The sequence below is a fragment of the Microplitis mediator genome, chromosome 2, assembly GCF_029852145.1.
Source record: "Microplitis mediator isolate UGA2020A chromosome 2, iyMicMedi2.1, whole genome shotgun sequence".
In the NCBI taxonomy this organism is placed as follows: domain Eukaryota; kingdom Metazoa; phylum Arthropoda; class Insecta; order Hymenoptera; family Braconidae; genus Microplitis; species Microplitis mediator.
This window is the reverse complement of record NC_079970.1, coordinates 26,329,478-26,345,613: the sequence shown is the minus strand read 5'-3', so window position 1 is coordinate 26,345,613 and position 16,136 is coordinate 26,329,478. Positions and strand designations below refer to the sequence as shown.

Here is a 16,136-nt window from a genome sequence, read left to right as displayed (position 1 = left end):
GCTTGCATAATTATGCTGATTCATCATTAAAATGGACACAGGCACAGTAATTTTTTTATTTTTTTTATTTTTTTCTTATCACAATACATTACTCTTAATGAGTTGAATGCCACGGTATCAATAATGTTTAATTTTTTTAAGTTGGCTGAAACTTTATTTTTCTTTTAATTTAGTTATTAATTTGTTTTTTTTTTTTTTTTTAATCAGCAATGCGTATCGCTTGCAACTTGCAACGCGAGTGCTTCAGCCAGTGTAGGGTCAGCTGTTGCAGTAAAAGTAGCCGTTACATACAAATAGCCTATGTAATATGTATCTACGTAACAAAAGCAGCATCAACAACAACAACCACAACAATAACTAATAATGTGTGTGTATGAGTTAAATATTATACTTCATATACCAGTTAAAATCATGCATGATAAACCAAGAGGAACGATGCTACGCCATTATACTATGCATAATAAAAATAAAATACTTTTTAAATAAATGATTGAAAACTATGTAAAAAAAAAAAAAAAATAGATAAATAAATAAAACAAAATGATTGATAAAAAAGAAAAAAAAATAAGATTGTGCCTGGATTGTAGTAAAAAATACATGAGCCATGCAGGTGCAGTGGCCAATGTCGACAATGTCGACATGGTCGAAATAAACTAAAATACCACATGGTGCTGACGACCAAACCGGATGAATGAGAGTATTACAACAACGTGTATAAAGAATCAAGAAAAATAAAGAAATAGAGAAAAAATAAAACCGAGCAATAGTTTAAGATAATATAAAATGTTAAACTATGCAAAGAGGAACAAAACTACAAAACTACCAGACTAGGAAACTAACACTGGTGATGGTGATGATGGTGGTGGTGGTGGTGGTGGTGATGGTGATCTAGCGTGGAATAAATTTTAAACTCGTATATATTCACTAAAAGAGGGGATGAAAGGGGCCACTACCACAAAACTCCACTCTGTATAGTACAAAGTGTAGTTAGTGTGTAGTTACTGAGGAAAGAGGAAAGAGGAAAGAGAAAAGAGGACGGATTATAGGACTCTGGAGTGAGGGTCGTGCCGTTCAGTTCCGTTCAGCTTTTGCTTCATATCACGCGTTAAACTTGTCTATATACTTACATATACAATATTTATATTTGTATATCATATTATGTCATTACTATTGACTTTTTTTTTAAATTAACAATTAAATCATTATTTTTTTTTATTAAATTGTTTTAGTAGTGATTGTAAATAAAAAGAGATAAATTAAGTTTTACTGTTATCACATGTCTACGTTTGTTTGACATAAATTTACTAGTTGCCGGCAAACAGGATAATTAGTATGAACAACTTTTGGATAACTAATAACCTTAGTCGGACATCTATCTGCGCATTAATTTGCACATCTCTTGTAGTAATTACTCAAATTAAAGGTTTGTATAATAACACATTAAATTCTATAAAGTTGTATATTTGTTAAAATTAATTTTAATTTTTTTATCATTCTTATTAATACGGTATAACTTTTATTATTATTATCATATTTTTCTGAAATTCTTTGCGAGCGAATTTCTTCAATATTAAACTCAGTAGCCTCGTTATTTAAAATGCAGTTTGCTGTCGTGATGTCATGATTATTCCCAGAGTGGACCTCGGTGCTATTTTTGGCTGATTCTAAAGCGCCAGTGTAAAGTACGATATGATAATGCCTACTAGTCTACTTTAATTTATTTTACATTGGAATTTTCTCATCTCTACAGCAAATATTTCAAACATAAAAACTTTTCAATTGACCTATTTTATGTTAAAAAAACAATAAACTTAAATGCATGTCCACGTTAAAATTTAAATAATAATTAAGTTTAAAACTACAAGTTAATTTTAAAAAAAGTTATCGTACTAGCATAAACTCACGAAAATTCGCTGATTATCGGGTTTAGGAGACTTTGAAGAAATTTGAGGGGCCTCGTCATGGTATGTTATGTATCCATGCGATAATATGCACCCTAAATTACATTAGAAACTATATAAAGAACAAGAAATGTAACTTTAATCATTAGTATTACTATAAGAAAAATAGTAATTTATTTTCACGGACGTTTAGAAATTGTGGAGTAGGTCGCACCAACGTGTATAGTAACCACTATATACATTTAATAACCATCAACCATAATAAACCTTAATGGGTCCTCTCTGAATATACATCATAAATCTCTTATATCATATAAATATTATGCTTTGCTATTTACATAAAAACTTAAACAGTTAAAAATAAATTATCTGATCACCTTATTCTTACTTCTGGCTAACTCCGTACTTAAATATAAAAAAATTGAATATTCAAATTTTTAGAATATAATGACAAAGATTACAAACAACTGTGGAATCCGAAAAATATTATTAATGATTATTAAAAAAACACAAGAGATGACCGAATGAAAAGTTTATACTTAATTAAAAAATTAAAATACTATTAAAAATATTTTATTACATATATTGTACCAATTATATAATTTAAACTCGTTCGCCTGACGATTTGTAAATATTAATTAAGTTGTTTTGATGAAAAAAAAGAAAACAACTTTGAAATTTCACACTAGTTTAATTATCCCATTCATCAATCAGATTGTATCAATAGAAATAGGCCAATCAATATTCGCACCGTTTTATTTTATCGTAAAATTTAACTAAAATCACAGCTCTTATTAATTTATTTAATTGTGCAATAGTAAAGAAATGTAATTGACTAATTTTGTAATATAAAAAAAAAAAAATAGAATAAAATTTGTATTCTATTCATTGGATCTATAAATAAAGTGATTTATTGTGTAAATGTATCTATATATATACATATATTGTTTTGTTTTCTTTTACCGGCGGAAAAATGGTTCAATCGTACTCAATAAATATTTCAAGCATGGTCACTCGGGAAACTCGTACAATTGAAATTAATTGTTTCTCATTCATTGATTGCTGCTACTGCTACTGCTACTGCTACTGCTACTGCTACTGCTACTGCTACTGCTAGTACTATTGCTTCTGGCTGTCGCTGTCGCTACCACTACTGGCAAAAAATAGTATTAGCAACTGGTGGATGTCACTTTTGTAGGCTATTTTTTTTCAAAAATATTGTCTAATGATTCTGGCAATAACAATAATAAGTAATCATTTGTGATTGAAAAAAAAAAAAAAAAAAGTTTATTTCTTTTCTTCCTAAATTAAAGAAAAAAAAAATGAATAATCTGTTAAAAGTTTTATTTGTCGAATCTGAAAATGACCTTACTTGAAGCACCATATGGCCGCTGTTTATATCATGGTTTTTGCGGTTTCCGGATAACCTTCAAGCTGCGTATTGAGGCCTTTTTTTTTATTATCTATCTTCTCCAACATGAACAAAATAATTCCCATGGTTCTATTTTAATTGTCAATTTTTTTGTTTACGATACCAGCTTACTAATCATACAGATGTGATAAATATACTTATATAACTCTCTAATAAAAAATCGTTTCATTTAAAAAATCATTTTTAAAAGCATCTAACACATACTATATTATATGTGTATAAAATAACTTTCAAACAGTTATTGTTGTTACTATTATTATTATAAATAAACTAAAAGTTTATAGTGAAGAGGAGAATAGTATGAATACATTTATTTTTTAAAATAATGGCACTATTGATAATGAATTATGAATTATGACAAATGTATAGTTGAACTTTGATGTAGGCCGGAAATTTTGGTTTTTCTCATATGACTACTGGTAAATTCGTTGGGAAAGAGAGTTTCACCCGAGCTCTGCGCATCCGAGCGAACTCAACCGTGAACTCAACCGCTCTGGTGAACAACAAACGCGTGCGCCCTTACTTCATCATATAGATATAATATATATCCTACATTTGTTATCAAGTTTTATTTTTAAATAAAATTTATATTATCTCTATACTTAACTATTTTTTTCCATTTTGTCTTTTTAATGAGACAAAATATTGATTATTAATTTTAAAAAATTCTATAAATTTTATTTAAATAAAACAGTATAAAAAAAAAAGAAAAAAAAATACTATGACATCCACATTTAAAAAAACAAAGATGAAAAATAAGAATAACCGTAGCATTGGCAACGTCATCATTAACAACTATACAACAACAACAACGAAACTTTAACAAGTCGTGCATACACGGCACGTGCGATTATCGTCTCCGGAACCGGAAGTACAGTTGGATGCTCTCCCACCTGGGTTTTCATCAGTTTAACTACGGCAGGGGGCACATGCTTTTACAGTGACCGGCCATCTATAGGCAGTATGTCCGAGTACTCTGGGTATTTCCTTTTATATAGAGAGCCATAGAGAGCCAGTTGTTACCAGTTTTACTGATGGCTATCAAAACCATCTATCACAGACATAAAAAATTTTTTTGATAATTCTTAACTTAATTTTTGATGAAAGAAATCCAATAATTTTGTATTTTTTTACTCTAAACAAGTTACAAGCTATAAGCTGTTGTTATATTTGAAATTTTATTTTAACAAAAAACATTCAATTATTTATTTTTTTATTTTTTTATTTCAATAATTTAAAACTTTATTTTTATTTAATTTTATTTACGTGATCGTTTATACAATTATTATTTTTTTTTTTTCAAAGATGAAATAACATTAAATTGAAATAATATATTTCTAATTTTAATCAGGATATTGAGATAAATAATTTTCAAATCTTATCTACCTAGTGTATTTAACGGGTTACTTTTTTCTTATTTTATTTTCTTGTTTAAATTTTAAAACCACTGTCAAGTGAATTTACTTCTTTCATTATAAAAGCTGAACGCGTGGCGACAAAGGAACGTGTTCGCATGACTCGCGATCAACTTTACGACGCATACGTGACTTTAGGGCGTGTTAAAAACTAGTCAAGCTAAAAGAAAAGAAAACCCCAACGAGAGTCAATGGAAATTAGATTCTGTAAGAGTTGTTTTTGATATTTTTTTTCTTTCCCTTTAAATTTTAACTAAAAGACTTTTTAATTTACAATTTATTTTAAATTTAAAAAAAAAATTGATTTTAATACAATAAGAATATATATTAAGTTAAGTAAATTATGTTGATACTTGGAAATAATAAAAGTTTATAAGTAATCAAGTCATTAACTATAATATATATCCAATCATGCAAATTAATCCGTTGCCTGGTGCCCATATTATTTGATAAAAGTTAAATATGTATATTTTATATATAGATAAAGATTATAATATACATATACCACAAACGTTGTATTTTAATACTTAATGACCTTATTCAGCACGCAAAGTGGTATTCGATCAGTTGTAAGCTAAAGCCCACGACATGTTGACCCTTTATATATTTACATATATGTATAAAAATATACAGTAATTACTTAATACCAAATGAGGCTTTTGTTTGACAACTATATTTACATCATCACTTGTCAAAGCTTGTTTAGTTACTGATTTAATACTTTATTATTGTATTTATTTGTTATTTAGATTTTTTTATTTTTTTAAGTTATAAAAACCAACTTTATTATTTTAATTTTAAAAATATAAAAAGTTGTACGATATTTAAAATTTTCTTTTTTCAATGCTGATAGCAATTATTACTTGCCGAGATAAAAAAAATATAAAAGTATAGTTTAACTGTACGAATAAGCATAACAAAAAGTTTCTTGTTCGTATATTTATATGTATTATCTTAAGTTTCCAAGATACCTTCTTTTAAAACTAAAGATGCACGCGCATTGGTTCAGGTTTAATAAACGATTACAAAAGTGCAGATAATAACATGCTAGCTATATAGTAGAACATATGTGTGGTTTTCTTGGCTAGTGTATAATCAGTACCATCCTATTACTAACATAGTCTCATTTTAAGGGCTAAAACGACATGTAATCTTCTTTTAGATGTGACTACGTGATACACTTTGGCCTGAAATCTCTATTAAAGATCCAAACTTTAGTATTAATTATCATTATATTTTAATAGTTTTTATCTCTTAACTTACCAAGTCCTGAAACTATAATGTTAGTATTATTATTTTTTTTTTTAAATAATAAAATAAATTTTTATTTACACGCACAATAAATGGATGACATTGTTGAACGAGAAAGTATTGCAACTCAATTTAAAAAAAAAATCATATAATATATCATATAAAATCGTATAATACCATCACTTAGTTAGTTTTTTTATCATCATCATTATATACGGATATACGAAAATACTATATTGTAGTATTTGAATTAATACTGAGGAAGAGCAAAGTCTAACAAGAGTAACGTCATCCTCTCATGCCATGTAAATTATTACTGTAACAATAAGTCTTATAATTTCAACCCTTACGATGCCTCACCTAGACGACCTAAGCCACCTTAACCATTTTATCCACTTTAATCACTTTAATCACTTTAATCACCTTGACGCCGATAATTCGAAATTCCCGCAAAAAACATTAGAAGGTGGTGCTACTGGCTAACTAAATATCCTAAATTACGGTATTATTATAATTATTATTATCATCAGTATCATTTTTCACAATAATAACTATAGTAATTTTTTTTGTAAATAAATCTATTTTATTACAAGAACGAAATCGTCTGTTATTCTATTATCAAATAACTATTTAAGAAAAAATTTTTGTTCCGGTAAATATAACGATTTGTACTGGTACGTTTTTTACTAAAATACGAGACAATGACAGGTGAATAATGTTATAATGGTTAACTTGTGGATAGAAATGTAAATTATAGAAATATCTAGATATAAAGTATCCTTGAGTTGTATGTCTACTACATATGTTGCTGTAATAGTACCTGTCATGATGCGGAATATAGACTGAGTTGTGGGTGAAAGCTATTGCAAGCCCGATCTTTTTTGGATATATAGTATGTTGTAACAGTAGCAGTATCAGCAAGACGAGCAAAAAAGTATATATATATATATATATATATAGATAAATGTAAAAAGCACATGGGCGTCGTAGAGTCTAGAGGTCGAACAGCACCCTACTCCCTGTAAGGTGTCGAGTAATGTTGAATTTATGCATTACCAAGCCATTTCTTCTTATGCATCTTCCGACTTTGAATTACTGTTGCTATGGTCTTTTAAAACATTTTTTTTTCTCCATATATTTCTATCTATATCCTTTTCACTTAAAATTATGAGTGAATCAATTATGAAGATCATTTGTTTTCTCGCACTATAAAGTTTATAATTATTTTAATAGAAAATGAACAAATACATACTTGATTGATTATAAAAATATAAATTTATAGTTATACATAATCCAATTGGTATAATAGCTTGGCTTGGTACTTAAAATCTATTTTAAATGATAAACGAGAAATGGCGAGAGAATTTTCAATAGCTATATATATACATATAAAATGATGGTTTACAATAAAAGTGAAAAAGTTAATTTTATATGATTATAAATTGACCTAAAATGACAGAATATCATTTCTCATAATTTATATTCAATTGAAAAAAAAAAATAAAAAGAAAAAAGAACCCTTTTAATGAACATTCATTTTTAACTTATATCGATAATAAAATTCAACTTTATTAACTTCCCGCTAAGAAAATTGGAAATTTTTAAAATCGAAAAAGAGCTCGGAAATGTATTCACAACCATTTTTTCGAGCTCAAGAAGCTCGAAAACAGCGGGAAATTTTGGGGCTGGCCCGCCGGATCAACCGATAGACCGATTTTTTTTTTATGACATCTAATCACATATAATAAAATTTGAATTAAAATTTCAATTAATACTACAATTATTATTATTATCAGATAGTTAATAATTAATTTTAAAAATTTTTTATTTATAAATGAGCTTTTCTTTACTTGATAAAGAAATTGGTTACGAAGTAGTGGAGAGAAGTGGGCGGAGAAAGAGAAGAGAACAAGAAAAGGGAAAGAACAATTTGCATACGACCAACTTAATCAGTGCCAACACCTCATCGTGAGCAGCGTTTAACTACTTACAGATTCTCTTGTGTGATATGCCAAGATACGGGAACAAAATATTGAGAATACCAAATAAACTATAGATATATAAATCGTTGCGGCATTTTTTCATTAAATTTTATTTTAATTCATCTACATAATATACTAATAATAGTAATAATATACTTATTATATGTTTTATGATATAAATTTTGTTACAGAAAGCAATCAACTTAAAATAAATTCAATAAATGTACCGCCATTATTGAGGGAAGGTGAAACAGACTATGTTATTTTAGACTGTGATTATGATTTAGAAAATATATCAACTAATGGATTAATTGTTAAATGGTATTTTAATGATGATAATGTCGAATATCAATGGATATATGGAGATGAACCTAAAGCCGACCCAAGTGCTAGTCATATAGATCTTGGATATAAAGCCAGTGATGATCCTTATACCATGTATCGGGCTATGAAATTAAATAATCCAACAATTAATTTAACTGGAAACTACAGGTGTGCAGTATTTACTTTTCAAGATGAACAGATTGCCGAAGCAAGTATGATTGTTTACTGTAAGTTTAAATAAACTAAAAATACATATACTTATTTTACATTACTAAATAAATTATTTAAAATCCTTGAAAATAGGCAAAATTAATTTAAGCTTTTGAAATAAAAGTATTTTTTTATTTTTATTAAGTATTATAAATTTCGTTTAATAATCAAGGGGAGAAAATAAAATATTAATAATAAACACATCGAATAAAACGAAAAATGTTTTAGAGCGCACAACAATAAATTTTCAATAGTTATCGACTTGCTCATATTTTTTGTTTTTGTTTTTATATACTTATGTATATATTTATTTAAGGTATATTGTTTAATGTATTTTAGCAACAGAAGAAAAATTTGATTTAAAGTCTAGGAAGAAAATTATCGAGGGTAAAGAAGGAGTGGAATTTACATGTTTTGCAGAGGGATTGTATCCACAGCCAACAATGGATATTTCTATCAAGTAAGATACTTACTTTAGATTACTCCATTAATCGTAATTTTAGTAATAATCTAATTATTTTAAATCTTTTTAAAATCAATTTTATGACAATAATTATAGTAATACTATTATTTATAAATTTACAGTGATGTAATCTTTAATGATACGATAAAACCTGATTTGACGATGCGAAATGACAGTAAATATGATATTATGATGCAAGTTGTTGCAAAAAATGAGGATTTACCAGATGAAGCACTTGTTAAATGTAGTCTATCAATTCCTAAAGCCAATTATACTATTCCACGTGAATTAATATACATGCCTGGTTAGTATTATTATTATTATTATTATTATTTTTTTTTTTAATAAATTAATATACACCATATGATATGGATTACTCACTTACAAAGGGGTAAGTGTTAAATATTTAAAAAAAATATCATTAAATTAAATAATTTAAAAACAAAAGTATTAAAAGGTAATTGCTTTTTGTTAGAAATTAATAGCTTTTATTAATTAGCATTAAACTGACTGACCTATATGTTAAATTAAAATAAAATAAATTATAGATTAAATATTTTTTTTTGTCGAATAATAAATTTATTTATTCGGCATCATTACTCAATGATATGGAAAAGGAAAAAAAATCAATTGTTTGCTTAATAATTAATTGCTTAACAGTAATAATACATTAATGCTTAACCTGAACCTGATAGACGCGGTATGTGGTGTTTTGTTGTGCAGGAACGCCAACCAGTACGCCTTCTGTTACGACCAATCTGCTAAGAAAAATGGAGATCCAGGCAATAAACAGCTCTGAACCAGATACTGACAATGGTGGTGGTAAGATTATTCGTAATCTACCTTTTTTCTTTCTTTCTTTCTTTCTCTCTCTCTCTCTCATCCTCTTTTATTCTCTCCTCTATATAATTATTATACACACAAATAAACTATCCAAGCTATTGCATTACCAAATTCCAGTTAATGTATCTTAATATTTTATATATCTCAATTATTATTTTTTTTTTAAGTCTTTTTTTCTTCTTGTATAGTCAATTTTTTTATAAATTTTCATTTTTATTATTATTGTTATTATTATTACAATCTGTAATGTGAAACATGATAAGAAAAAAATTTATAACAGTATTGATTCAACACCACCATTGTTATCGCAACACAATTTTTCGGTTTATAGTGAAATTAGTAAAAAAAAAAAAAAAAAGAAAATCAAATAGCACGTTAATTTTAATATTTGCATGCTGCTGAGTTTTGTTTCATTGAAATTTTTTTTTCTTCCAACTTAACTATTGCTGCTGTCATTATTATTTGTAACATAAAAAATGTCAAGAATACACAACATGCTACAAGTGATGACATAATAATTTTATTTTAAAAAAAAAGGAAAAAAAAAATCTTGAGCATGCTGTGATGTATTCTACACATTGTGCGTGTTAAAGCGAAAAAAGTGGGTTACAATTCTGTAAAGCTCTTTTACGTAAATAATAATTTATAATAAGCTTAAATTGTATAACTCGGTAGATTTATTAAAGTTTCGTGAATGATTGAAGCAAAGTTTAGTGAATTGTAAATAAAGACATAAATATTTAAGTGTATAATCTACATCACCGGTACGGGTAACTAAACTCTGGTGGTTGTAGGGCAGAATGTTGGTGAAGGTGTGTCGTCGTCTTTGTTGTTGTTGTTGTTGTTGTTGTTGCTGTTGTTGTTGTACAATGAGTAGTATAGAGAATCTGTAAACCATGAGAAGCTTTAAAAAGAGTTAAGTCTATAAGATCTAAAAGGAAGAGAAAGAGACAGAGGAGATGTGTTTAGGTTGTTTAGGGGATTCGGTGTCTTTGTAGGTTTCGAGTTAACCGCGCTTACTACGCACTATATATGTATATTTTCCAAGAGAACCAGGAGAAAACTGGGCACTATTCGTGTCACTTCCACCACGGAAGCTGCTTCAGAAGCAGTAGCAGTAGCAACAGCAACAGCAATACTACCAACAACCTAGTGGTGATATAAGGCCGTATTAACACATGCCCAACTTTGGTTGTTATTTATTAGTCTGGCATGGTAATGCCATCTGATGAGTTGAAATAAGATCGAGTAGCTCCGCTTTCTCTCTCTTTATTTAACCCTGAGAATATATATAGATATATTCACGTGAATATTAAGTTTATAAATGTGGGAGACGTGGATATATGGTATAAGAGATGTTGTTATACTAACACACCCCAAGCTAGATGAGTAAAGTGACTTTACCAAAATTGTGGTGAAAACTTGTTGGGGTGTTGGGTGCATTACTAAAGCGAACTGTAATGTAGTGGTTTTCCTGAAGCATTATACAACAAAAATATTAAAAATCCATTTTTTTTCTTTTTTTTTTTTAAATAATGATTTAATAAACTTTATTATTTGTTATTATTTAAGTTGAATTATAGGGTGCTTAAGAAATAATTAATTGGTAGCTTAAATAAAGACAATAAAGAATTAAGCACAAGTATCCTCAACGGTGTATACATAATAATAAATCCACTTTTTGCCATAAATTAAAGTTTAAATCTCCAGTGTGATACCTCATTTTAATATGCTAGCTAACGCATTTCTGCATTACGGCAGTAAAATACGCATTCCAATTCGTCAAGACGGCGGTCGTTTTACTATTTACCAGTAACCCAGGGAACACCGTGACTCGAACGTAACTCTTCTACACATAACGAAATAAGAAGTGCGTATTTTCTAGCTATTGGCCCTCGATAGAATTAAAATAGAATATTTCATAGTTATTCCATTACATCTATCAAGCGATAGATGCGCATATCTACGTAAGTACTATACTCATGTAGATATGTCCTGGCCCTCGGTAAATCATCGTTTAAATAAAAAAAATAGACTAATATAATTTTTATGATTTGCTCATATATTAATAGTGATTGTTTGGATAAAAAAATGAAAAAATTTCATTAAAATATGGAAAAAATAATTAAATTAAATGCGTATTTGAAACATGTGCTTAATGCGTTATCTTATCTTTTCTCTTCTCTTATATATGAATACATTCTTACCGTCGTCATTCCGTTCAATGCCAGTAGTATATTAAAGTAGATAGAATAAGTTTCTTATACCCTTTTTGCGTTTTCCCAAGGGTAGATGACTCGTGAGTAAATTGCCGTGCCGTATTTCTTCTCTCACCACACCTCTCTTCCCTTCTCTCCCTTCACATCAGGAAGGATGCCTTGTTTCCTTTTGCGATTTTCCCGCACTATTCTCACTCTACATTTTCCACTTTTCCTTCCGTTTTCTCAACTCTCTTCTTCCTATTTTCTGTTCTCTTTTTTTTTGTCGTTACTTAATTTTTTTTTTTTTTTTTTTCGTTTAACTTTGTTTGAATTATTTTTTATTTCAAAGCACGTTTGCCAATTTCTAAGTAATCTTTTTATTTACTTTTAATGCATCTTTTTACCTAAACTCTAGAAATTCGAATGAAAAATATCCTTCACTAGTGCCATTTTATAATCCTGAATATTTTTTTTTTTTTTTTTTTTGTCGACTTGTTAATCATTATTATTTAAAAATTTTGTTTTTTTTTAAAAAATGAAATGTTAATTTACAATGATGAGTGGGAAATCAAAATGATTAAAATATAAAAAAAGAAATGAAGGTGCTTTGAAGATTAATTTGTGGTGAACGTGACTGAGTATAATTGCGGTCAAAGCTTTTCAACCCGTAGTTTCTCTTTGTTCGTTTAGTAGTTGAGTTGTGTTAGTATAGTGAGTTATAAGGTGGTGGTACAATCAAGATACTCGACTAACATCAGTATTTTCATACCTTCTCTCATTAACTTGCAATCGGTAACTTTAGTGACTCTCTCTTTTTTTCGTTAACTCTTTTCCCTTTCGTCGTCTAGCTGTCAAGTGTTAGTAGTAGTAGATATCACTTTTTAATTTATAATGTTAGAACAATAACAGACAGAGAGATAGAGTGAAAGAGTGAGAAATATATTATAGAATAATGAGTATAGTTTAATAGTTTAAATGAAAAAGAGGATGATGAGAGTAGGGTGGTGAAGTTTGCGTTCATTGCGGCACAATTTCAGCCGACTAATTCATTTACACAAGTGCTACATTATATAGAGAGACAGAAACCAGCCAGTAAGCCACGTGTTCTTCACGAGCTATAGTGCTTTCAGCATTTCCTTTTGCCATTATCCACCAAAATTTTACTACTGCTACTACTACTACTACAACTACTATTATGATTGTTATTGCTGGTAGTGCTAGTGCTTTTGCTGCGGACGATCTGTGATATTTAATGCTCTTGAAGCTTTCAGCAATTGGATAAATCAACTGTAGAATGCTCGTGGTTTCCTGTGAAATATCTTCACTAAATAATCTACGTATCCATGTTGAGATTCATTCGTTTTATTTGTTATTCGAAAAAAATCTAAATAATATAAAATGTACGCGTGGATACTTTGTCGAAATTTTATCATACAAACTTTTTTTCTAAAACATAAAAAATAATCGCTCGCTCTATTTAATTTAATATAAAATTTAAAAGGTAAAAAAATAAAAAATATACTTTAATATCAATCACTAAAAAAAGTAATCTAGTACTCGTTCAGTATTAAAATCAATTATTTTTTATTATTTTTTTAACATTCAGATAAGATAAAGGAATATCATTAGATAATAGATAATTAAACGACTTGTAATTTGAACAAATACTAAAGTATTGGAAAGAAACTATCTAAAATAATGGTCCTTGCGCACTATTTAACAGAAGTTAGTTTAATTGTGGTTATCGAAAACCATCTGACATTATTATATCCACCGGCACAAATTATGTCGTCAAGTTAGCAAAGCATACTTTACTTCAAAAGTCATAAAAACACAGTTTTATTTTTTAACGATAAATAATGAAAAAAAGTTAAAAAGTTTAAAAATAAAATAATGATTAAAAAGTAAAAATTTATAACTCAAAATCTGTGAGTGCATTAATAATTTACGCATGTTGAAAAAAAAAAAAAAAAAAAAACTGCTGCAATTGTAGTAAACAAAGATATCATTCATCATCACGCAACATTTTGAATATACTTTATTTCTCCTTTCAACTCATAAAAAAGCTCCATTCTACTCATAAATATACAACAGTTATGATTTATCGCTTTTCAGTTTAAACTTTTCCATATACGAATATAATCGTAAAGTCGATCGAGTCGGCGTAATAATAAAATGCCATGAATAATGTAAGCTTATTCAACAATGTAAAAACATTAAAAAGGAGGTGAAGGTGTCAAGTCATTTTAACTATTTTTCTTTTTTTCTCTTTCTTTCTTAATCGCATTCGCATTTGAACTAAATGTTTAATTTTAAAAATCAGTCACAATAATTTGCATCAACAAAAAAGTTTAGAATATAAAATATCAACAGTACACAGTGGTAGTAGTATTGACACTAGTAGTTGTTCCTAATCGATATTATAGTATTATATTTATATGTATATAGTAGAATTGGTGGGTTGCGCACACGTACATGGACATCTGCGTCCATTATTCCACAGCATCATCATCATCCCGATAGTTTCACCGTTTGGCGGCCCCATCAATTCAACCGAGTAGTACGCGGCCCGTTAAATTTTATCTGCTAGCTCGCCTACCATCCGGCAGGCCTGTTCACTTCATCCTCCATTTTCCCACCCTCCAACCCTATTCGAGAACCCAACCAACGAACTAACCAACCCTTTATCCCATCGCGACTCTCGTACTTAAATGTATTCGTACATGCTAAATCGTCAGTGAGAACCAAACTACTTCCGTTCGTGCCTCAGCTCCGTATATATACTACCTTTCACTTTTACATCTATATATGTATTCATATACGTTATTCTGTCTAGTTTATCGATTAATAGGGATCGATTTATTCACTATTACAGACTTATTTGTTACTCTCTTTTACCTATTTGCCAATTACGTTAAAACTCTATAATTATATGTCTCTCTCTCTATAAATATATATATGTACATGAATATCTTCTTTATTACAGTATTATCTCTACTATTATAACTTTATCATCTAGAGCAATTTTTATTTTATTATTGTTATTATAGTTGTATTGTTGACTCAATTATTTTACTAGTACGTTAATATTTTTAATTTTTTGTTTCAGGTACTGCTTCAAAACCTTGGCTTAGTCTAACTCTCATTTTTATTACTTTATTTACGAGCATCTGTTACCACTGATACTCATTGTTTTTTTTTTTGGGTAAGTTTTGTTTTTCATTATATTAAAAATTGTAATTTTTTAAAAAAATAGAATTAGCCATGTTTATTTTACTTTCAAATTGATGTAATTTTCTTCGTTCTCCTACAATATTATTTAATAAATAAATATTTTATATTTTATATTACTTAGTCTAGCAAAAAAATTGGTAAAAATATGTTTTGATGTTACAAATATTTGTAAAGTAAAGTAAAAAATAATGAACAAACGTATCGTTAGGTGGGATTTCGCAAGTGTGTGTACCGACACAACCCGATTGTATGATCCCTGCAATTGTCGCTAATCTTCATTTGATTCAGCTATGGTGCGAAACTGTTATGTTATGATAGTACTTTACCGTAAAGCTCTCTCTCTATTTATATATAAACTCTAAATTTATATAAAAAATGAAAAATATATACATGCGTATACATAACAATAGTTATCAGTTATTAGATACATTAATTGCTATATATAAATAAAAGTTATTACAAAAATGATCTTTTTCAATAAAATATTTTATTTCTCTAAAATATTATAGAAAGAGTAAGTTTTTAATTACTACTACGTTGTAGAAATATTTATTAATATTAAATTTTAAGCGATACTGTTTTAAGTATTTTATTAAATTTTAGATCCAATTCAAAGGATTCATCAAAATGACATCTCACACTGGATAATTGTTCACCACTTGGATGTTGAAAAAATAAAAAACTATTATTTGAATCGATTAAACTAATTGTTTCAAATATGCTAAATGTTTTTTAAAATCAAAGTTAAAAACCAAAAAAAAAATCTATATTTATTACCAAATGTGGAAAAAAAAACGATAAATCCAAAGCCTTTAAAATTTATAAGAAAATAATTTTACCAAAGAAACATTAGTTTAGATTTTAATAACTATTAATTATT

The 16,136-nt window shown here is 28.1% G+C and overlaps 1 protein-coding gene across 2 annotated transcripts; it reads left to right on the top strand.

Annotated features, from left to right (window-relative positions):
• The first annotated feature begins 1,000 nt into the window (after window positions 1-1,000).
• On the top strand, window positions 1,001-16,038 carry LOC130663313 (uncharacterized). 2 transcript variants are annotated; one of them, XM_057462457.1, is made up of 7 exons: window positions 1,002-1,423; window positions 8,173-8,532; window positions 8,855-8,975; window positions 9,101-9,282; window positions 9,702-9,800; window positions 15,132-15,227; window positions 15,860-16,038. In XM_057462457.1, the coding sequence occupies exons 1-6, from the start codon at window positions 1,333-1,335 to the stop codon at window positions 15,203-15,205; spliced, it is 927 nt and encodes a 308-aa protein (XP_057318440.1). In that variant the 5' UTR covers window positions 1,002-1,332; the 3' UTR covers window positions 15,206-15,227; window positions 15,860-16,038. The 2 variants fall into 2 exon arrangements, with proteins under 2 accessions (XP_057318441.1, XP_057318440.1); XM_057462458.1 differs by lacking the exon at window positions 9,702-9,800 and having other exon boundaries at window positions 1,001-1,423.
• The last annotated feature ends 98 nt before the right edge of the window (window positions 16,039-16,136 follow it).

What these genes read in the sequence shown, in the direction of transcription:
- LOC130663313 (XM_057462457.1), top strand. Translation starts at nt 1,333, where the DNA reads ATGAACAACTTTTGGATAACTAATAACCTTAGTCGGACATCTATCTGC. An exon ending in AGCAAGTATGATTGTTTACT is followed by an intron (nt 8,533 to 8,854) that starts GTAAGTTTAAAT and finishes AATGTATTTTAG; the next exon opens with CAACAGAAGAAAAATTTGAT. An exon ending in AGATACTGACAATGGTGGTG is followed by an intron (nt 9,801 to 15,131) that starts GTAAGATTATTC and finishes TTTTTGTTTCAG; the next exon opens with GTACTGCTTCAAAACCTTGG.